The sequence below is a fragment of the Emydura macquarii genome, unplaced genomic scaffold, assembly GCF_026122565.2.
Source record: "Emydura macquarii macquarii isolate MOO-44397 ecotype Brisbane River unplaced genomic scaffold, CSIRO-AGI_Emac_v2 contig_554, whole genome shotgun sequence".
Taxonomy (NCBI): domain Eukaryota; kingdom Metazoa; phylum Chordata; order Testudines; family Chelidae; genus Emydura; species Emydura macquarii.
The window spans coordinates 9,904,441-9,928,240 of NW_027130691.1; the positions used below are offsets into that span (position 1 = coordinate 9,904,441).

The window sequence follows — 23,800 nt, forward strand, 5'->3', positions numbered from 1 at the left end:
TAAAATCCTTGAATAGTCATTCAACCAGAGAAAGAATAACTCTATAGCCTAGTGGTTAGCGCACTCCCCTGGAATATGGAAGCCCCAAGTTTAAACTCTTGTTCCAGTGATTATTCATTCAAAATGGAAGAGCTTTAATAGGAGAAACTGAGAGGGGAAGAAGATCTGTGTTCCAGAATCTGCTCTGAAAAGGGATGAACTTAGGTCACCCACACCCTCGGTGGGTTCACTAATTCTGAGCTACTGAGCATAAGGGGAAGGGGAATGGAAAGGGGTTGGGATACTGCCACCACCTCTTCATCTACTGGTTCTGACTAACCAGCCCTTCGTTTCCTTTCCTTTTCAAAAGGTTCAAATGCCCAAGAACAAAACAAAATGTTTCATTTCGTGTCAAATAAAACATTTTATCCGACCCCAAATGAAATTTTTTTTGACTTTTTTATTAGACAAAAGTTGTGAAAAATTTCCGTTTCGATATGGATCAAACACTTCTCCCACCCTCCCCTGATTTTCTGGTGTTATCTGCCCAGCTTTACTGTGAAGGGAGTGAAGTCAAGGACTCTGATTGGGGGTAGGGTTCAAAGATGCTGTAAAGGTGCAGAGCTATTTTGCTGACTTTCTCTGACAGCCAGATCAGGAAGGATTTATCAGCCATAACTCAGGAGTATAGAAGTTATAGAGCAAAGGAGAGATACGAGGAGGGACAAGAGCTCATACAAGAAGAAACCTTAGGAGGGACTAAACACCTCTTCACCGGAGTCTGCAAGAGCCTCTGTGAGTGTGCAGCCCATCAGGTGCTTGTGACCTTTCACAAATGTGTTATTCTATAGAGGCCATGCAGCCAAACAGCAGCAACACACTGTAGTTATGGTGCCAAACATGCCCAGCTTAATCAGTCTTTCACACTTTCCTTTTGCTTATCTGTGGGTCTTCTCCATAACTGAACATTGGCCTCCACCCGCAGCAGCTTGGCAGCTGTGGCATGTGCTCTTGGTTTTCAGGCAAGGTGAACGTTGGACAGCTCTATTTGTATGCAAAGCTCCTTGGAAAAAATGTACATACTAATGCCAAGCTCTCGGCGTCAGGAGCTGGCGCTAGCCCAGTGTGGTTTTAGCTTTCTCATCCAACAGCAGGCTAAGTAGACAGCTGATGACAGGAGCTGACTACTAGTACAATTATACTGAACACAGGCAGATACTACAAATTCATCCCTCAGAAACTTATCCCCGGTATTTAAAACAGATCAGAGCCTAACCTGATTCAGTATCCCTGTACTCATCAGTGAGAAATTTGGGCACCACCATAGATAGGCAACAGGGAGCAAATAGATTAGGCCTGGTTTCAACTCCAAAACATGACACGCATTTGCTGTGTGCCCTTGGTCATGGCACTTAACTTCTTTGCATCACAGTTACCTCATCTGTAAAACAGGGATACACGTGCACGCCCATCTTTGAGATTTTCAATAAGTCCACTTTACAGACAGGAACAACAGGATGCAGCAAAGGTAAATACTCGCTTGGGTAGTGTTTGGTGTAATGAGTTAAGCACAGTCCTACAACCTGGTACCCATTCTGCTCTCTGCTAATTATTAGCTCTGTGATCTTGGGCAAGTCGCTCAGCTTCCCTGTTTCCCCATCAGTAAAATGGCAGGTTCCTATCTCAGGAAGACGCGACATGGGCCATTAGGAATGTTCATAGGATTCTTTGCAGAAAGAGATGGGAAATTCTCAGGAGATCTGGCACAAGTATTTTCTATAGAGTCAAAAGTTGATTGTAGAGGGTGTGCTGCACGGATCAGCAACTTGGGCTAACTTCTGGCTTTTCATACCCAAGCCCCACAAGTGCATGTGCATGTATGTCTGTGCATAGAGGAGGCACAGCGGCCAAGAAAGCCTCTCTGATCCCTTCTGCTTGTGAATCCAAGCAGAATGGACGAAAGGGATATGGAAAATGTGCTTCGAGCAGCATTCCGTGCGACTGCTCCAGAACCTCACAATGTGCACTGCCCCCAACACATACTTTCATGTGCCAGCAGGCTTGCTCGGGGCTGATCTAGGCTTCCAGTCTGGTTGGCCTCAACCCCTGGAGGCCAAGAACCAACAACAAGAGTTAACATGAACCCTACCTAATGTTCAGTGGATCCCTGGGTCTGGATCCTTGTGCCTCTTCCCACCGGAGACACACACACACAACACAAGGCAGATTTTAGCCCCATGTTCACAGGTACAGCGGAGAGGCCCGGGATGGAACAGACATGAAGAGTGAAGCCATCCCTCAGCAGCGTAAAATGGTCCCGCTAGATAAGCAGTGAGCCAGGCTGGTGGGCAAGCACAGGAGAAAGCTTACCAGCCATTGCCTGTGCCCCACCTGTTCTGTGTTGAGTGGACGTTAGCCTCCAGAGCCCCCCCCCAGCCTATTAAATCACTGCAGCCCTGGTAACAAGCTGTCATGTGCATGTCATTAGTTGGGTTCTTTGGATTACATTTTTAATGGGATAATTTACCACTTCTACATCCCTTTGGAAATCTCCAGACAAAGGCTTATGAGCAGAGAGTGTTTTCCAGCTGGTGAACGTGACTTCTTCCCTTCAGGCATTTTCCTGAAAGACTGTATGTAAGTTTGAAAGCAGGATGTTCCTGACTGGTATGTTATTTCTCATACAATTTTAAACAGGATTTATCTAGTTTGAGTAGATTTGGCTTTTTCAGTTGAAAGTTGCATGGCCCGAGGGATTCTCCACCAGACGAGCGGATGATCTTTTTAACACCTTCAGTTTCTGACTTTCATATCTTGCATTAAAGCAATCTCCCGTTCATGATTTATATTTATGCCAATGCCCAATTCTATTATAACTCTCCCTTCTGCTTTCTCAATTTCCTCTATTATTCTTTTTTGGCTCAATAATATCATTTCAGTAGCTAAGTCATAGGCTGTCACTTCGTATTTATGAACTGAAACATAAATGTGCATTATTACTTTGTTTTTATGAAAGTCCATAATGACTAATGCATTGATTGAATCTCCAGAAAGGAGCTTTATGTTTGACTTCATAACCCCCCCCCCCCCCCCCCCGCCAAAAAAATCTTTATATAATTACAACATTTACATATTGAATAGGTCATGATATTTCTTCATCTCCTCCTGCTTGAAAGAACTTGAAAACCTATTCGGGAGTTAGGCAAGAACTTATTAGAAACTGCTTGGAATTTTTGTATATTTCAGGTTACATTTTATCTAAACGGGGGAAAAATAATTCCAACAAATTAAGGATTTGTTTTAACCAAAAGGAAAGCCTCCAGGCTAGTTAGATAAGCATTTATCAGAACAAGCAATTAGGCAGCAGGAGGTAGCACTAATGTCCCTTTCCCTGGAAATACTGGGTTTAATTCTGCTCCCCTTTTCACCTATGTCACTCAGCTGTTTTCAGCAGGGTTTTCTCCTGATTTACAAAGATAATGGTGTGGGCAGAATCAGACCAGCAGGGTGTTTGTGAGTTTCTATGCTGTCTTCTCATTTTCCCATGCTGAGGAGCAAAAGCCCACCCATCTAAATACACTGGGCTCAATCAACATCTCTCTTCTCTGGTCCCTTTGCATTGTTTTTCCGGTGCAAATGGTACAGAAAACAATTTGATTATCCCAGCATAGGGGAATTCCCAGCTGACATAGACCTGGCATAGTTTCCAATGCCATCCTTTGATGAAAGGGGCATGCTGGGGACATTCCCAAGAGGAGGAGTCAAGGCCAGGGTGTGCTATGCTCCAACAAAGCCTGGAGAATGGATGGTTCTTTGAGGCCATAGGCAACTAAGTATAATTTAGAGCAGCCCTGGAGCTGCTGTAAACTGCCAGCAGCCAAACTGGCCTCCAGCTAGCCCAGGATTGAGAAGCCACAAATGTCTTCCTTCCTCCATGCTGTATTCTGCAAATACTGCAGAGCATTGAGGCCATTGATTCTAAAAGACGTTTTGAGCTGAACATTTTATGCTATCCCTGTAAATTAGCCTGTGAAATCAGCAGGGCATCTTGCCCTCAGCATGACTGGTTGGGGAATGATAGTTGTTGTGTTTTCCTGGCAGTGGAGCTGAATTGCACCGATACCGAAGATCCTACTGAGGCAGAGTTCTGGGAATTGCTCAGTGTATATTTCATCTTGACCATGATGCTGAAATAACCTCTTCTGCTGGGATTTTCCAAAGAACATAAAGAAGTTGGGGACACAACCCTCACTGAATTTTAATGGGACTGGGAGCCTAATCATGGACGGTGGGACTTGGAAAACCCTAGCCCGGGCTCTCTAATAAATCTCATGTTGTTTTTTTCTAATTCGCCTCTGGACCCTTTTTACAAAACACAATGAAGAGGAAATCCCAAGTCAAACTCAGTCCTTCTCTGGGTTGCCTGCTCACATGCAATCATCATACCATTGCATTCAATTTGTCCTCTTCATTTTATTTTGTCTGTGGATTTTGCCAATATACTTCCTGTGAGCCACACACTGAACCAAATCTAGGCAGCTCCACTGCAAATCAAGGAACAGTTTAAGGCTCATCATCGTGTGGGTGTTTAACACTAACCTCTGGCAGAGGTATCCGATTAAACTTAAAGATTTAAACCTGGAAAAGTTTCTGGGTAGCAAAGCACCACTGATCTTTTGCAAAACAGATGACTTCTCTGACAGAATGACAGAAGCTGGAAAGAGACCAGTGCCCTTCTGCTTTGGATAAAACACTGCATAAGAACAAAATCGTCCATTATCTAATTATTTAGGTTCCTATGGCTGTTGAACATAGGAAATCCTCTTCCGGCTAAAGTGCCTCAAGGACCATCTTCATTCACGGCTCCTAATAAAGTTTGAATTGTTTATTTTCCATGATTTTTGACACATTTTATGACATTCAGTTTCTTATTCCGACCCCTCGGGTTGTTTTATTGCCTTGACAGCAAAAAAACAAAAAACTATCAGTAATTAGCTTTGCTGGCGGCCGACGGATCCAAGCACTAAATGGTGCAGGTGTGAGACCCCAAAGAGGCATGTATCAGTGAATGGAGTCCAGTCTAATTTACTTAAAAGAAAAGGAAAAAAAGAGATGTGGTTAGACACAAAGGCTATTTAGCCACGCAGCAAAAGTGCCAATTTGGAAAGTTTCTTGTCAAGTGTCTACAAAAATTAGCATAAGAACATGCAAAGATATTGCCAGATAGAACCGCTCCCTCTCCCTTCTGCAGCAGATGAAGTCCCTGTGCAAAATGATCACGACAAAACCCACCTCGCCCCTGGGGAAACTCCACTGCTGTTGTTACAAGCTTGAAATTCAGCTCAGACTCATCGAAACGTTCACAAAACTTTCAGAGAAGCCTGTGCCGATTCATGGCTTTGATGCTAAATCAGGTGAAACTTGGTGGCCGTGGCTGTGCTTTGCTTTGAACGTGTGGGTTGGCGTGGTACTAAACCATCCCATGCTGGTGCTAGGCTAGGCTCGCTCCACTGTTACAACAGGATAAAAACAGAGCAACTCCCTTGGTTTAAATGGGGTTACTTCAGATTTATACCGCTGTAAATGAGATCAGAATCTGGCTCAATCGTCAAATGCTATATACAGCTACAATTCCCATTGGGGAGGACCTTCCCTTCCATTGGTTAGAGTAAATTGCATGTGGGTATCTGAGGACAGAGTCTGACCCTGATTGTCTATTTTAGTGGCACTCAAGTACAGTTAATCTGATGTTCACAGACAGCTTGGCACACATGCTTTGTGCCTGTAGATACCTAGTCACCAGGGCAAATTATAAATTCTCCTACAACCAGAGGTTTCCTCCTCTCTCTCATTGGCTTGTGGTAGTGTAAAATGTAGCTTCTGCATTACATCTTGCAGCAGGGTTGAGTTTTTGTGTATCAGCTCCAGCTCTCTGTGTCCTTTCATAATCAAAGAGCTCTGAAATCATACACATTACTGTGGCTTTTCAGATATACATAAAAGCGAAAACTAGTTGATGAAGGCATCGAAATCCATAACTCCAAATAAAGATACCAAATTTACTTCAGTCAAAGGATTTTTGGAGTGTCAGACTAAATAGCTGCTTGCAAAGAAATCATCTTATTTTTTAACATTTATTAGATTAAAGGGATTGTACATTTTGGGATGAGGGTGGGGGAAAACAGCCTTTTATAATACCAAGCGGCTCCAAATACATCACTGAATGCCGACCAGAGCTGAGTGGGCAAAGGAAATAGTTATCATCCTGTCACCAATTAAACAAGGTGATCCTGCATTCAAGAGAATCCATTCACCTAGTCTAAGGGCAGCTAGTGTGGAGATGCTATACATAATGTATGTATGCTATATCTTTATGCTATCCATATATGTATGTATATCTTTATGCTATACATAAAGATAATGTGGTTAAGATGCAGGTGTCTGTATACAGTATGTGCACAGGGGTTCTCCATTCATTTAATCTCACTAGCAAAATATTGGCTCACAAGTTGGGTTTGTCAGTGTAATAATATCCCCGCAGTAAAAATTTTTACTATCGGGTAGCTTTTAGAAGCTGCCCAAGGAGGCCGATACAAGAAGGGTGAAAGGGGCAGCCTCTTGAAACTAGAAGTATGGAGAGGGCAGGATCAGAAAGAAAGACAGAGAGGGATTTAAGAAAAACCAGGCGCAGAAAAAGGCAGCAGCAGCAGCAACAGCTTCCAGAGTCGAGTAGCAAGCCAGCACTACAGAAGAACAGCAGGAGGAATGAGAGGCGACGCTGAACCGGGATGATGGATGGGTGAGAAGTCACTGTGGCCTGCGCTAAGCTGGAAAGCACTAGCAAATGTTGAAGATACCATCGTTAGGCTATTGAAGAGAGAAGGTCCGTGTCAAGCTGCTGCACACACCCACATAATATCTTTTCATAAACTCTCTGAAACACATGCACACTTGTGCAGGGGCTGACAGACACAGGAAAACCCATGGAGATGTACGTGTCCCTGCACTCCATCATCATGCATTTTATGAGAACTTTCTTCGGAAGGATTTCTCCTTGAATTTAGTATCCTCATGTCAGTGTTCGGGGATTCCAAAATGCCGCTGTCCAGGGCACTAAATGGAAATGATCTAATCAGTTTTTCTGCCTCCGGAGCCGAGATTCCTTGCTCAGCTTTCTCTAAGCAGTTAATAGTGAATACGTGGTTCAGGTATTGAATGCTGGGCATCACCAGGCCCATTTGTTACAAGCTCTGCATGTGCTGCTATTCTCTCTGCTTCATATGGATCTCCATGCGATTATGTTTTTCCACCAGTCCTGGAAAATAATCCTCGGATTGGTAATCAGGAAGCACAATTAGCTGCCCATTAGGGAATAGGGAAAGGATTAGTAAAATTCCTGGTTTGAATGCATGAGTTTCAGAGATCTGAATAGTGTATCTTGCCAGAGTAAGCTCCTTTAGCCAGGTGTCTGACATACAAAGACTTATCTGCTAAGACTGGGGGGGAAAGGGTCAGGACCTTACCTGCATGACTTAGAAAGTCATTAAAAGTGTCCAGAGAGGGCACTCAGGGTAACAAGGCTTCAGTCAGCAGATCAAAGTGAGCCTTTTCACACACAGTCTCTGCCCTTAACAGATTTGAAGGAAGGGGCTCTAAATCCCTCTTCATCCATTAGTGTTTTGTGACAGTCAAGCTATGTTGTGATCAATTTAGTGGGCTGCTTGAGAACAACAGTGAGCTCCATCCTAATTAATTTCTGAGACAGTCAAATATATCCCATAGTAATAATAATATGTTGCACTTAAGAAGGACCTTTTATCTGAGCATCTTTATACAACTGGGTAAACATTGCCAATCCCATTGGAGCTGGCTCCCTCTCCTTCCATATATCCCTATGTCTCAAAAAGCCCCTGGCTGTTCCCATTGTCTCTGTGAGCTGCAACACTTCCTCACACACCCCGGATCTAATTTTCAGGATGATGGATGTGGTTTCAGGACCTAGCCTGTCTGAAAGCTTCTCTGCTAAGTTCCAGGCAATGGGTCAAATCCTCAACTAGTACTAGTTGGCACAGCACCACTGAAGCCAGATTTACACCAGCTGAGGATCTGGTTAGAGATGTTTATACTGCAACAATATCAGATCCCTTCTGTAGCTAACACAACCCCTGGACAGTCCTATAGATGCTAAACAAAAACTACAAAGCTTGGTAGCTGTATTGTACTCAGCATGTCCAGAAAAAAATTCTAAATTGGAGGACATGACAGTAATTTATCTGACATACTGTAACATTTTACTGCATGGTAATAAAACAGCATTAAGATTCTTGAAACCTCACTGGCAGGATGTCTTGGAGCCTGCACAGAGCACTATAAATACGACCGCTTTTAAAAGAAGGTGATAGACGCTCTTTTTACAAATCACTGTAACTGGAGAATGTGACGACTTTTAAGAGTAGGGGAGGGTGTTTTAAGAGCACGGCCCTCTTCTTATGATTCTTTAATGCAAGTTCCTCTTTGGAGGCCTGTACTGTTGGATTCCCTGCACCTGATTCACCATTCGCTTATACGAGTGTAACTTCATTGACTTCAGTGGGGCTGCTTCTGATCTACCCCAGTGTAAGTAAGAAGAAAATAAGGCTCCGTTTGTGTTTCTGCACATCCCACCTACCTAATCATGAGTACTGGCAGCTTTCCAACTGCCCAAGTCAAACGACAACCCCATTCAAAATCATGGGCCTGATTATCTTCTCCCATTGGTTTTACACTAGTGTCACTCCACTGATTTCCACAGAGGTGAATTTACTCCTGAATTACACCAGTGTAAGAAAGAGGAGAAGCAGATGCTAAAAGTTTAATGTTTTAAAACACTGCCTGAGTCAGGCTATTTAAAAGGCTTGGATACCTCAGTTCTGGTGGGAGCAGCATATAATGTCAGTCGCTTGATTAGAAAGAGGTAATTTTTGCCCCTAATTAGACCACACTGAGTTTTAGTGCAGGATTTATTAGTCTGCAATAAGCTTTTACAAAATGGCAGAGGCATAACTGTCCCTTCAGTACTACTCAGAGTGGACAGAACAAAGTCGCCTTATATTCCTTGCCTTGGAAGCAATAACCAAATGCTGACTATTCATACCTGAACAGTTTGGGCCTTCTTTCTGCAGAGGTGGCTTGATAATAAAATAAGCAATGCTCCTGGGTTGAATTTTGCTATTCCTCTATCCATACACAGCTGAGAGATCAGAATTTGGGCAGTGGGCAATCCACCCCTCAGGGCGACCCTTTGCTTGTGCAACTGGCATGAAGCCCACCTCCACAGAGCACAGTGGGCTCCAGATACGCCCTGCGCGGCCTGTTCCTCTGGACCAAACTCTGAGAGGTCTTTGGTTGGCAGGTCTTAAGAGGTACAGAGTCCTTGTACACCGGAGCACATTTCACTGTAATTCCTTCTGCTGTTCCAAGTGTGGCTCTGACATGGACTAAGGTTTTTAGAGCTACTTTCCTTTTCATATCTTCATCTGATTTCAATGAGCAGAACACGCTGCTCTAGAAGTGAAGGCCCCCCCAAGGAACCTTGTCAGAAGCATAATATATTTTGGGATAAACATCAGTCTGTGAGTGCTGCTCTCTGTATAAAATCCTCAATGACAGAGTACTGTCTAAGAGCTAGAGTAAGAAGCTGGGAGCCAGGACGTCTGTGCTCCATTCCCAGCTCTGTCACTGGGCTGGGGAAAGACTATCCAGTGGTTAGAGGACCTGGGTTCAATTCCCTGCTCTGACAAAGACATCCTGTGTGAGTGACCTTGGGCAAGTGACTCAGACTCTCTGTGCAATGGCACAGCCCTGCTGCGGGGGGTTGAAAGAATAAATACTCTGAAGTTGTGAGGAGCTCAGGTACTATAGTTATGGGAATCAGAGTGTAAGACTTTCAAAATCACTCAGGGCTCACCTAACTCTGCTCCCACAGAAGTCAATGGGAGCCAATGCTAAGTGCTTTGAAAATTTTCACCCTCAACCTTTTTGTTCTCAAATTCCTCATCAGTAAAATGGGGAGGATGACATGGCCCACCTCTTGAGGTATTGAGTGGACTACTGTGGTCCAAATCACTTTAAATGATCATTCATAAATCACTGATAGTGAATTAATGACCCAATATTTGCTCTGGCTTATCCTCGTGTAACCTTGCTTGAATCAACGGGATTTCACATGGTGTAAATCAGGAAAGAACTTGGTCCAACTTTATAAAGTGCTTTGAAGCCCCAGACAAAAGGAGCCTGTAATAAACACAACCCTGAAACAAAGACTGGAGCTGACTACCCTCATCCTCCGGGAAAGATTAACTCAACTCCATCTCTACGTATTAACCACAAAAAAAAAAGGGATAAAAGCAAAGACAGAAAATAACAGAGCCCTTAAATGTTACAGTGATGGATACATTAAAAAAAATGAAAAGGAAAAAACACCCCCCAAGAAACCATCAAACAGGAAAGTAAGAAAGAATTGTAACCTTAATCTTCATAGGATGGGCATTTTTCATCAACTATTTCTTTTACTATGTTCACTGTTCTAATACCCAGAGAACAGAAACTCTAATTACAACCCCTGCTGAAGGCTGACCACTAATTATCTACCTTTATCTTCATGTGATGAGGTTTCTGAATGCAAGGCTAAGGCTGACGCACAGCAGGTGGACTGAAAACATAGTGATGCATCTTCAATATGATACACGGGGGTTTAACTAAGCCATCAGAAACTGGGTTTCCTCAGCAAAAGCCCTGAAGTCTATGGGAGGCTTGTGGAAGCCAGGAACTGCTCAGTTCTAACTGCTCCATCACTATTTGGCCATGGTTTAGTCACCTACACGCTGCTCCTGCACAGATTTATGCATGTGCACAATGTTAAGCACATAAGTAATCCTGCTGAACTTCACGGGTGTCCTCACTGGTATAAAATTAAGCACGGGTGGGAATCTTTGCAGAATCAGGGCCTTAATTCCTCTGCATCTCAGTTTCCATATAGGTTAAACTGAACAATAATACTTGCTTCTCTTTTGTGGCATGTTCCAGATTTATCACTGATGGAAAACATAGAGCATTGCACAAATGCTAAGTGTAGAGTGGTGAAAACCTAATCCCAGGCTCCCCGCTTCTTAAAAATCACACCCAGTCCAACTTGTGAATTAAATGCTGGTGGAAGGTGCTAGATTGAAAGTTCTGGATTGTAAAGCCCACTATAAACCTGGATCAGTTACAGAACGGACAATGGCAGTACAAACACCCCATCCCACCACTGTGCCTCTGCTTGGATTTTTCACAAGGGGCCATCGCTAGCGGTCGCTATTCCCATTCAGTTCCTGGTCTCTTGCTAAGAAGAATGACAGTTGCAATGATGAGTTTTGTTATTTATATAGTGTCAAAAATTTGCTTGAGTGTTTTAAAGATAAGTACAAGGATGAGGACCCTGCCTTGAATAGCAAGAACTGAACTGAAACAACGACTAATTTATTTCACAGGCTGTCACATAAGCAACAATTTTCAGTCACGTCGCTACATTCCAGGTCTGTGCGTGCCATTACCAATCTCTTGAGTTATTCTATCCCACAGCTCCCCAGTGGTTTGCATTAGTGACCCACTAGAACCTGCCACCTTGGATCTATGGTGTGGGTTTGTGTCTCTGTGGGATGTCTGCACTGCAATAAAACAGCAGTGGCTGGCCTGTGTCAGCTGACTCAGGCTCAAAGGGCTATAAAAATGCAGTCCAGACTCTGGGACCCTCCCTACTCACAGGGCCTTAGATCAAGCCCGAGCCTGAACATCGACACAGCAATTTTATAGCCCTGCAGCTTGAGTCCTATGAACCTGAGTCAGCTGGCAGAGGCCAGCCACTGGTGTTTATTGCAGTGTAGATAAACTCTGTGTTTCTCTGGCCTCTACTTTACAACTGGACTCTTCTAAATTTCAGCCGAGTGCTACTAGTGCAGTACTCTAATTTCAAGGGGTCCCTTTGCACTTCCGAGACAGCACAAGTGAGCCCACTAACTTACTAGGATTCAGATATAGATGGACGTTAGAGATGAAAAGGACTTAAGTCCTATTGTCTACCCCTCTGCCAGTGCAGGATTGCTTACTGGGATGTTGCATTTATTTCCTCTTCTAAACACTGGGAAGTACTTTGGTTCAGTTGGCAAATGTTAACTATGTAATAGGGACCACTGTATATTCTACATTTCACTTTCCATTCAGTCTAATTTTTAAATGGCTCAGGAAATATGGTGGCTTCATGCCCATCCACCTATTCTTAGCCACACTGCAAACCACTTTATTAACACTTAAAGTGCAAACACATTCTTTATAAATATCACCATATAGAAGAAGAGGGGCCAGATCTTCAGCTGGCATAAACTGATGTAACATTATTGATTTCATTTACACCAGCTAAGAATTTGGTCCATGATCTCCACAATGGCTCAGCAATACATGGCAACAAATTTGTAATTTTTCTTTCTGAACCTACATTGAAGAAATCAATTTCTTAAATCAGTGGAAGGTTTACGAGACTCAGAAGGATCTTGCAGAAGAAAAAAAAAAGAGGATTAAGAGTGACAGAAAGGCATGTTTAATCAGAAGCCACGAGCATGATGGCTGGATTTGCAACTGTTAAGATAAATGGAAATCCTCTGTAGATTTTAAAAAGGAAACATTTAACATGCTGGTTTCTCAAATTGCTTGGCCTCATCTTCTGTACAAGATATTATTGTGAAGATGAAGTGGCCTAAAACAAGCAGAATGGGTGTAAATGTTAAAATTAGAGCTAGGTGAAATTTTTCAGCCAAAACTTTTTTCACTGAAAAACACTGACTCGGGCAACTGAAATATTTTCTGACTTTCTGATGAATTTGCCAAAACGTTTCAATTGAAAAAAACAAACCCTGATTTAAAAAAAAAAAAAAAATGTTTTGAATGAAAACGTTTAGATTTTTCAATTCAAAATGGCTTCTCATAGTGAAATTGACTTCAATTTAATTGAAATAATCTTTAAAAAATAAAAAAACTCAAAAATGAAACTAAATGTTTCATTATAGGGTGAAAGAAATGTGTCAGCACAATCAGAATGCACTGCTTTTTGGTGCAGTGACATTTTTTTATTTGGGCCAATATGAAACATTTTTTTCCTTGCAAACAACTGATTTTTCCCAGCAAACCGAAAAATCGGTTATTTGAACAGCTCTAGTGACAGAAAAGTTGTAATAGAGCGAAAGAAGGTCACTTTTTGCTATCTGCTCTATGCACTTCATACTGTTTAGTTACCTTGTTACTTCCCTCCTTAACTTGGAGGTAAACTTCTCGCTCTCAGTAACATGCTCCTCTGACAGTAACACTTGATTACCTGCATTGGTCTTAAGGGCATACGTCATGGAATATTAAGCAAAGTCTCCAGTTGCTGGTGTGCACCACTAGAAGAAAATGGAGCTTTCAGTCTCACTTCAATGCTACGAGATGTCCACTAGGAAAGACATATATCAGCTAATGGGGCCCAGAGAGGGTTGAGTTGGAGCTAATCATTTCCCACCGGTGTATGTATCCAAATTAAAAAGGGAAAATGGACTGCTGAGAGAGCGTTTGTTCCTGTCAACCTTGGAAAATTTCACACAGGGTCAGATCCTCAACTCACGTAAATTGGAGCAGTGCCACTGAAGTCAATGGGATGAGGCCAATTTACACCAACTCAGAGAGTGGCCCATATTGTTTAAGGCCCGTTGGGTGCCAGACGGGTTAGGTTAAAAAATATTTTTAAAAAACAACTTTGGATTCACAGAGGAATTTGTTTTTAGCTGGCCTGGTTTGGTAAGGCTCTAATTTTTGGCTGTCTCTCACATTTTCTCCTCTAGAGAAACCTATCTTTAAGGACAGCCAGCTGTGAGTATATGAGATGATAATGGCAAACTCCAGACAAGCCCATATTATTGTTACTCCGCTTGTTGTACCCACCTCACACCATCGTCTATCTCCAGCACTGTCTATCGTCTTCTCTTGTCCACTGCCATATACCAATCAAATGGGATATGCGGGGTTTCTTAAAAACTTTTAGCATTCATAGTTGTATTATTCCACACTGAATAAACCAACTGGCCATTTCACTTCCGCATAAAGCTGATGGTGAAATCTACAACCCTTTACCGGCACATCACAGTGCATCACAGTACATGCATAATGAGGCTTGCATGCCTCTGAAAGAAAGAAAAAAAAAAAGGTCCAATCTGGCAAGGTGCTGACTATCTCCTGTGACATGTTTAATTCCCATTGAAGTCGGAAGAGTATCTGTACTAGAGATGGGTTTGTAGTCAACAGGAGTTGAGAGTATTCAGCACCTTGCATGATCAAGGACTCTATGCTGAAAGTAGTGAATTGAAATAATGAAGAGTTGAATCCCCGGGGTCACATGGTGCCCTCAGCTGGGATGTGAAACTTCGACTGGGACATGCATACGGCCTGACTTGAAAGGATGTAGGAAGCTCTCAGTTTATTACCTGCATTTTTTTCTTACACATTTGGGGCCTGGTCCTGAAAACCCTGTGAGTCATTTTACACTTGTGTGTCATTCTCCTGTGTGAAAAGTGACTCACATGCCCAAAGGTTAGCAGGATTAGTCCCCCCGATGAAGAAAGTCATGAGAGTCAGATTACAAAAAATTACAAATTACAAAAGATTACAGATTAGAAAGTCAGTGGCAAAAGAAACTGGATCATGCTTCAGCGTGTTTCTCTCATGAAGACATAGTATATGATGGGTAATTTCTCACGTAGAGGTGTTTGTGCTTTATTTGTCACAAATTTTTCTCCTTTCTTCTTCCAATTCAGACCTATGAGTGGGAGGCACTTCACTTGCAAAGCAATTTTTCTACGGTCACATGGAGCAGCTCCACTGAAGCCAGCAGAATAAGGCTCACAGCATTCGCTATCTCTGGATGCATTTCTCAAGGCTTTTTCCATTTTAATACATACGTTTACTTCCCCTTTGAGGAGCGAAGCTAGGAATGACCAAGAAGGCAAATGAACCTCAGCTGGAGATAAGGGGCCAGACAAAATGTGACCGGTAGTATGAGTTAGCAACAAGCAAGCACAAGCAAGTCTGAGCCTGAATCTAAGATGGTGTAACTTTCTCACTGGGTTCGTCTACACTTCCAATCCCTCGGTGGGTCTGTCTACACTGCAGCAGGGAATGGGTCTCCCAACCCAGACAGACAGACTTGCACTGATGGGGCAGCGCCACATAAACTTAGCTGTTGGGTTGCAGCAGCATGAGCGGAGGCTTGAGCGAGTCACCCGAGTTTGGAGGCAGGGAGTAAAGTGGGCTTGAGCTGGGTGAAAAGCACAAGCTTCTGTCGGTGCTGCTGCGTCCACATGGCTATTTCTAGCATGCTAGTGTGAGCCCTATTACAAGACGTCCATCTATCCAGACTGGGAGCCTGTTTCCAGCTGCAGTATAGCCATACCCACTGAGGGATTGCAAGAGAGGGAGAAAGCAGCTAATTAGAAGGCTTGGGGTGTAAATTACACCTACTGATACAGGAAATTTTTCACTGTCTTCTGGCCATTCAATGACAAGTTTTGCTGTCAGTTACCCCAATGCAGCCCCACTGATTGTATGCCATCAACCCCAGCAGAGCTACTCCAGATTTCCCCCACGGTGAGAGAACGGTAAGTTACACGAATGCAAAGTCCTTAGACAAGAGTCTCCCCTGAATCATAGTTTGTGGTAACTCTGCCCTGAAGCCAGCAGAGCCAGCCAAGACAGTCATCCCAGTATAGGGTGAATCATCTGTGGGTGTAGAGCTGGGATAGACCTGCCTTGCCCTGTCAGTTACTGGCCTCTGTATCTCTTTATTTATTTTTGACAAACACACCCCAATATGCTGGATGGAGATTTGGAGTTTGCTATTTGTACACCGGTCTATACATAACAATGACGATGATCATTCTTTGTCTTTTAATAGGTTAGTGAGGAAGGAATTAAACTAGCCACACAGAGAACAGACCCTGGCAGGTTAGAGAACACCACTGGCAGCGTTTCTTGCAGGGATGTGGCCTTCCTTTAATTAAATGATAGGAGCTTACCTTAATTACGTCTTCATCGGACGATTTGCACTCCACAGATTCTAGAAGATCAGTCACAGTCCCATCATCCTCCACTGAGACCACCTTGACAGGGACAGCCACAGTTTTCCCAGTGAGAATCGCTGTGTTCAGGATCTCAGCTTCCTAAAAGACCAAACAACAAACCCTCGGTTTACATGTTTCCTCCTCGCCCACCTTCCTTCCATCAAACACCAGCTCTCCTCTTCTTGGCTCCTCCTTAGAAAGAATGAAGCTTGTGTTAATTTTCAACTGGCATCGCAAGAACCGCTGGCACAGTGGATGGGACAAGAGTTACAGTAAGTTGCACCAAGCGGAAGGTAACACTCAGGAGTGAAATCCTTACCCTATTCAAGACAATGTTTGCATTGCCTTCAGGATTTCCACTGATGTGTATCTGATCTCCCCTATAACACTCAATAGCAATGCTCAGAACACTGCAGCAACGCACCCCTGCAGTGATATTAGCCAAGTGAGGTGTTTTCAAGCACTGGTGCAGGATAATGAGGGGTCTGTTTTTTAATGGTCTAACTAGCCTGATGGTGTAGAAAGCACAGAATCATTCTCTTGGGGATGGCCGAGGAGCAGACTTAGGAGACCTGATCTTTAAAATAGTAAGAGCCAGCAATATATGGAGCAGGTGATGTGTCTGGTCTGAACTGTGGGTGTGCTAGATCCCACCACTCAGAATGGCCACTTCTTTAACCCATTGTTCATTATTAATTATTACTGCTGTTTATTATTTATATTATAGTAGTGCTTAGAGGTCCTAACTGAGATTGGGGACCCATTGAGCTAGGTGCTGTACAAACACATAGTGAGAGACAGTCCTTGTGAGCTCACAGTTTAAACAGACAAAAGAAATGGAGAGGCAGTGACTAGGTCTGTGGCAGAGCCAGGAATAGCATCCAGATCTCCTGACTCCAGCCACTAAATGAAGCTGCCTTTCATGGCACATGTAAGACAGTAGCTCTGTGCGTCACGAGTTTCCCTGATTCTGTACAGGGAACTTCCATTTGATTCTGGTGCCAAACTCCCGTCTACCATCAGAGCTGTTAGGGTCCCTTCCCTGATTGCCATTCAATGAATATCAGTCAGGTGACATCCGGGGGAGATTCCACACAGTATGTGCACAAATATGCCCAGTATTTAGCAGTGGGTACTTCAGGAGACCTCTTCATGCTGATCTCAGTTAACAGCCATGTTGGTCAACTGAAAGTACCATCATGTCTTAAGCCTTGTCCTTTTACCCTTGGAGCCTCACTCCAGGTGGTGTTCTGTAGTCATTGAAGTTCTACAGAGACATCAGAGAACACAGTGTTTACATAGGCACCAGTCAGGGACCTGGAAAATCCAGAATCAATCCCCTGCTTTGCCAAAGACTTCCTGGGTGACCTTGGGTAAGTCACTGAGCCTCAATTTTCCATCTGTGAAATGGGGACAATAGCACTTCTGTACCTCACTGGGTGCTGTGAGGATAAATACACTAAGAACTGTGTGGTGCTTAGATACTGTGGTAATTGGGGCCATGTAAGCATAGGCAGTGAGCCTGAATCTCCACTGCTCTGCACTTTGCATAGTTGGTTACACCACCGCAGGGTGAGTTTAAAAGGCTTACCACTCAGATCTGGTGTGAGTGACCATACAGAGAGCAGGACAATGGCGAATCGGAACTAGGGTGTCTCAGTCTTAGAGCTTGGGATGGTGAGTCTGGAAACTATCCTGACTCTGCCACTGATTTGACATTAGGCAAGTTGCTTCACCTGTTTATGTCTCTGTCTCTCCATCTGTAAAATGAGGATAATATAGAACTACTATATCTCAAAGAGTAAAGCTGTCTGAAATGTGCTTTGAGCTCTTTACATGAAACGAGCTATAAAGTATTATTATTATATCACTATTGTCATATTTATTCCAAAAGGAATATTACCATTTGATGCATTACTTATATATTTTAAGGACTGTGGTTCAGATTATACTCTACATTTTAACACAGAAACACAGGACTAAATTGGGCTCTCAGTTACCCTGGCGTAACTTCATTGTCTTCCCTGCAGTTATCCTTGATTTACACTAAGGGAATCAGAGAGCACAATTTGGCTCCTGCATTCTTCCATTCCTAATTACAAGGCACTGCTCATTCCCGGAAAGGTTTTAAGCTTTTCAAAACCAGGCCTCTGAATCAAGGAATATCCCATAGAACAAGAACTCCTTGATTTCGACTGGTTCTTATGAACTAAAGCTTCCCAAGCCCCCCGAGTGCTAACTTCTCATTATCTAAATAGCTCACGCTATGGGTTCTGAGCCTGACCTGATTTCACTTGTGGATGGAAACAAAGTAAGATTGAAACCAAGTAGTCGGAAGACAACGACTCCCCCTACTGTCTCTCGTGGTAGAGAGAGAGGAAGCACTGATTTATCTCATCTAAAGGATGGGGATCAAAAAAGAGCTCTTCACACTCTTTAAAGGTACAGACACACTTTATTGTGGCTCAAAGCAGTATCCAAAGAAGGAAAAAACTCCTAGTCTTTTGATAGCTGCCTTGCCAGAATCCGCCCCTGCAACCCCATGATCTTTAAAGGGAGGGGGAAATATAATTTTACAAAGAGAATGGTAAAGAAGAAAGGCCCCTTTTCTCCCCAGCCAGCCCCAAAAGCCTTCAGATATTCTGAAATTACAGTTCACACAAAGGTAAATGTCTCTGAGAACAGCTAGCCTGCAGCATGAGGCCCATCTGTCTTGGGCACACATTTGTTCTCAGAACAGAATGTATTTTTCTGGCAACCAGGATCTTCGGGATGTTTGCAACTAAATTTCCAGATTATTTAATTTTTTTCTTTAATCTGAGGCATCACAGAGAGTCTCCTGCATGCAAGATTCATAGGGCTCTATTTTGCAAGCCTTACACCCACTGCGGTGGCTTTCCCCTAACGAGTAGTCCCACTGAAGCAATGGGACAGCTATTCAGCACGTATAAGGATTGTAGAACCAAGGCCTGAGGCCCTGATCCTGCGATCCATTGTGCATGTGCTTGCTTCATTTCATTTCATGATAGTGAAGTTATGTTTGCAGGATCTAGGCCTTAGTATTAAGAGGGAACGGATATGTGAGTGGCCTGATCTCTCTAGTCTGTACCATATTGTGCAGGCCCTTGCTGGAACTCCATATAGGGGGAAAGGGCTTATGATGAGCTCTTGCAAACAATCTGACTAATGAGATACACTGCTCAAAAGAAAAGTTGCCCCTAGTTAACAGCTAGTGGAGGGCAAACCTCAAAATGTTCATGAGTTTGCACTTGAGTAAGCAGCTGGCATTCGGAAGCTTTTCAGAACCATATCTGAATTTCTTTGGTCTGCAAAGCCTGGCTTGAAATATGATGAACACAAACTGCATCATAAAATTTCTGGTACCTCCAATACTCAGTGGGCTAGAAATACATGGGAACAGCCCCTTTTATGGATTTCACCACTGGCTGCAGATAGGCACTGGAACAGGAACGTAAAAAAGAAATGAAAAGCAGTGTAAAAAAAAAAAAAGTTAATCTAATGTATTGGTCATTTCATTTGGATTGAGTTTTGGGTAGCATGTCAGGTATTAACATTATCATTTAATATTTGTATTATGGTAGCATTCGGAGACAACCATCTGGATCAGTGTCCCATGATGGCGCTAGGTACTGTACAAACGCAGGTGGACATGGTCCTACCCCAACTGTATCCTTACAGTTTAAAGCTACATTCCAGCAGACACTGATGCACGTGCTTAACTTTACACAGGTGAATAGTTTCATTGCCATCAGTGAGACTACTCAAAGGCATACAAATAAATGTTTGTGGGAAAAGAACCTAAATAAAGTTGGTTCTTGCTTTGCTTAGAGACCATCTTTACTCCAAACTCAGGACCCAACTCCTCAGATTTCAAGGGATTGGATCCTGATCCAAATTTTAGATCTAGACTCAAAATCAGTTTGCTTATCCATTCCTGAAAATCATGGGTTGAATGATACCAAACTCCTGGCAGCTTGACGCTCTGTATTACAACACTGCTACTTCTTAAAGGGCCACAAAAGTCGCTTCAGAAAGTTTGCAAACTTTTAAAAGAAAGAATTTGTAGAGTTTATTGAAAGCCCTAACATTCTAAAATAGGATTATGATTTCCTATCAGCAGCATCAAAGGACTTGGTCAATCCCAAGTAGACAAACCCATTTGATACTTCTTGAGAGGTGCAAAGCGAAATGAGCAATGTTTAAAATCTGTGCAGCAGACAAAACTTATTGTTTCTGCATAGCTTTCAGCAATTCCACCTGTGTGCACTTAGAGAACTTTTTCTTTAGACACCGGATCTGCATTTCTCCTTTGAATGGGGAAGCGTAACATGCATTTTCACCAATTTAAAGAGCAGGGGCCATGAAAAATGTTTCTTCAGTCATTTGTTTAATGGCTAGAAAAGGCTTAATGTTCCCATGGTGAAAGGAAATTAAAAATTATTTCATTCCAAGGAAACAAACATGATACTTATTTAGCCTATTCAGAGATTTATAATTAAAATTCCCAATACGTAACAGCTATAAATCTAAGAACAGATACTAATTTAGAAGTGATATTTTCTGCTGCTTAAACGATACTTGAATCTTTTGAAGTAAATGTTATATTCTTTGTCCATAGCTAACATGGATTATAGGAGACTTGATGCCAGAGGAATACAACTTGTAATACTTATGGGCTTTGAAAAGCTTTATCTTAATATTCTGTCCAGTAAACGTTGATCCCCAGAGCAGCTGTAAAAAGACACTGGCCTTTTATAATAGTTATATAGTGTATTTTGGTGCACATCTCTATAATTCATGCACACCAAAATCCACTAATAATCAAATAAAACAATAACAACAGGCCAAAGGATTTCTTTCCCCATAATGGGAGTGGGCATATCTAGTAAGATTCATATCAAACAGCTGCAGGTATAAAGCCCTCCAGAAGAAACACATGGAGAAGCTTCACACAGCAGCCAGTTTTTTAACTAGAAAGACACATGTGAATGCCTATTAGGTGCCCATCTTTAATTGGTAGTGCTCCTGCAATTTAATTTCTCTTAGGATGCCTTCTGCCCTATTATTCCTATGGTGAAAAAAAGGAATAATATCTTTGTAAATCTTCTCCCTCCCCCCAATGGCTTTCTCTGCACCACAGTTATTTCTGAATGGTTGTCTTTATAATGACTACTTGAATAAACAAACAGATGACTGACTCCTGCTTAGTATCTGAGACTCTGCACTGGATTGACAATAGGGCCACTTTGTTTCATATTAAAGTACAAAGCGGTGATCATTGGTGTTCCCTTCCAAAAGCACTTTAACAGGATTAAATAATTTATTTTAGCAGCCTCTTCCTCTTGCCCTTACATGCCACACAACACCATAAGCAACTGTGAACAATGCACCAGTTTGTTTTTCAAAGAAGACCTACAGGCATGTTTCCTCAAAATAACTTGAGTTGATCTACAGCACATAGCCTTTAGCTCTAAGGGGGAGCAGAAAAAATATGAGAAAGCTTGAAATATGAGCTCGGGAAATGGTGCTCTAGAAATGTAGATTCCGATTTCTGATTTCAACGGAGTTACTCTGGATTTACATCTGAGTGCACAAACTGGCCCGTGATTTTCAGAGCTGGAGAACAGAATCAGATTTCTGAATGATATGCTGATTTTTTAAAGTGAGTTTTTAGTTATTTCACAGCAGAAATGAATATGTGGCATGCATATGAATAAACATATTAATGTTCAGTAAATCTGCTGTGGTTCATTTCTTTATACAAACAAAGGAAATAAGCATTAAACAGTCATTAAAATACTATCACCCATTGCAAGAGTGCCAGATCTCAATACACACATTTATTTAAACTAAAGGAATAAAGTGATGCAGGCTGGATACCTGTTTTGTGACAACACATATGTTCTTTATTGCTCTCAATAGGTCTTTGGTTTTAATGGGGGAGGGAATAACAGTTATCAAAACCTCTTAAGGTCCAATATACGCCACCTAATGAGAATGAATAGCTCGTCTTAAAATGGTCTTACTTGGCACTCAGTAGTACCCTGCATTTTTCTCATAGATTTTCCATGTATCAGTCTCCAGAGCATTAATCCTGGGTGTCACCTAGAATCCCACTGCTGTTTATTTAAATGAGGTCTAACTTTTCCTTCTCTTCGGCTGGAAGCCATCTTAGCTATATCAGAGAATCCATGCCTCAGTCATGCATAACTAATTTCAAATCTTATTTAGCATCAAGTCTCAGAATTAAGAAGCTAAGTGACAGCTGTTTAATTAACTCCTTAAGCTGATTAGACAGCATTACAGAAATCCCCCCAAGGAAGAGTTTATAACTGTCAAGAGAACCGAAGGCCATGTAAATGCTTCTGTTTAAATTTAGGAAGCTTCTAAACCAATAAACTATAAATGCTTGACATCCTCAAGGATGTGGTCAAATTCAGTTTTTTTCCTTACATTAACCACTGCAAGGGTGGGTAACGAAAACAAGAACATATCAGAGATTTGCCGAGCAAGAAAGCTGAAGGGCGGAAATATAAAGCAAACAGAAGTGTCTCTATGAAACAGTTCGTATTCATTAATTCCTGACATCTGATATTCGATTATGTTAGATTAGTCCTCGGTTTTAGAGTAAAGCTGAGCTCACACCTAAAGATCAGAGTCATTTCCCAGCTCCTTGTTATGAGGACGAAGATTTAATTAATTGTTTTTTAAGTTTAATGGACCTTTAAACTATACGATTAAAGCAGATGAAATGGGAGTTTTAAAACCAGACACCGGGGCTAGTTTCATGACCAGGCAGCACAGATGGACTGTTCCAAAGCAACTTTGCTGAGCCCATTGCTAACTGCAAGCTTTCAAAATTCATGAGTCAAAGTCCCAAAAAATCACAAGCTTGATTTAAAAATCATGAAGTAAAAAACCATCCTCGTCCCCTCCCCAAGAACCCCACCACAGTTTGGGTTCTTTTTATTTGCCTTCTGGTTTCTGAGTCTTCAGGGTGCATGCAGATCATATTTTCCAGCTTTCCTCAGCAAGCATCAGGACTAGAGTCTGACTTTAAAAAACCCAAGTGCTGACAGCCTCATGTACCCAAATGGCTATAGGAGCTGGGGCTACCAAGAAAACATCCAACACTGTGAAAAAATTGTGAGAGTTGACAATCCTGGGAGCACTAGAGGAGGCTGCTAAGCACTGAATACAGCAGAGATAGAGGGGCACAATAAACTTCACAACCACACTTCTGTTTGACACGGTGTACATGTCAGTGTAAACAGGGACATTGAAGGTTACCGTATCCGAGCTACATTAAATGGTGGGAGAAGATCGTCCCTCTTTTATTCAGTTTGCTTACTTCGTACATTTGACAGCATGTGGTGTATAATCAGTTTCACTGTTTCCCGTGTATAGGCAAGGTGGGTCCCCCTTGCGAAAAGCGTCCTTGTTCCAAAGAGCCCTCAGCACCAGCTTAACTTTAAGTATGTGATCAAAATGTAGCCCATGCTTAAGTGCTCGCCTGAATAGGGATGAATTTAAACACATGTTTAAGTGCCTTCCTGAATCGAGGCCGTAGTCAGCTCCTTCTAATGACAGTGTGGATCTTTCACACAGCAACAGGGGATAGAAAAATATTTTTAAATAGGAAA

At 42.4% G+C, this 23,800-nt stretch overlaps 1 protein-coding gene across 1 annotated transcript in view; it reads right to left on the reverse strand.

The window, feature by feature from the left end:
* The window catches only part of TMEM132D (transmembrane protein 132D), a 356,906-nt gene that overhangs the window by 36,917 nt on the left and 296,189 nt on the right, over positions 1-23,800 (reverse strand). Inside the window, exon 5 of the mRNA XM_067539747.1 lies at positions 16,092-16,235. Within this exon, the coding sequence (XP_067395848.1) occupies positions 16,092-16,235 (144 nt within the window). The remainder of the gene's footprint in view (positions 1-16,091; positions 16,236-23,800) is intronic.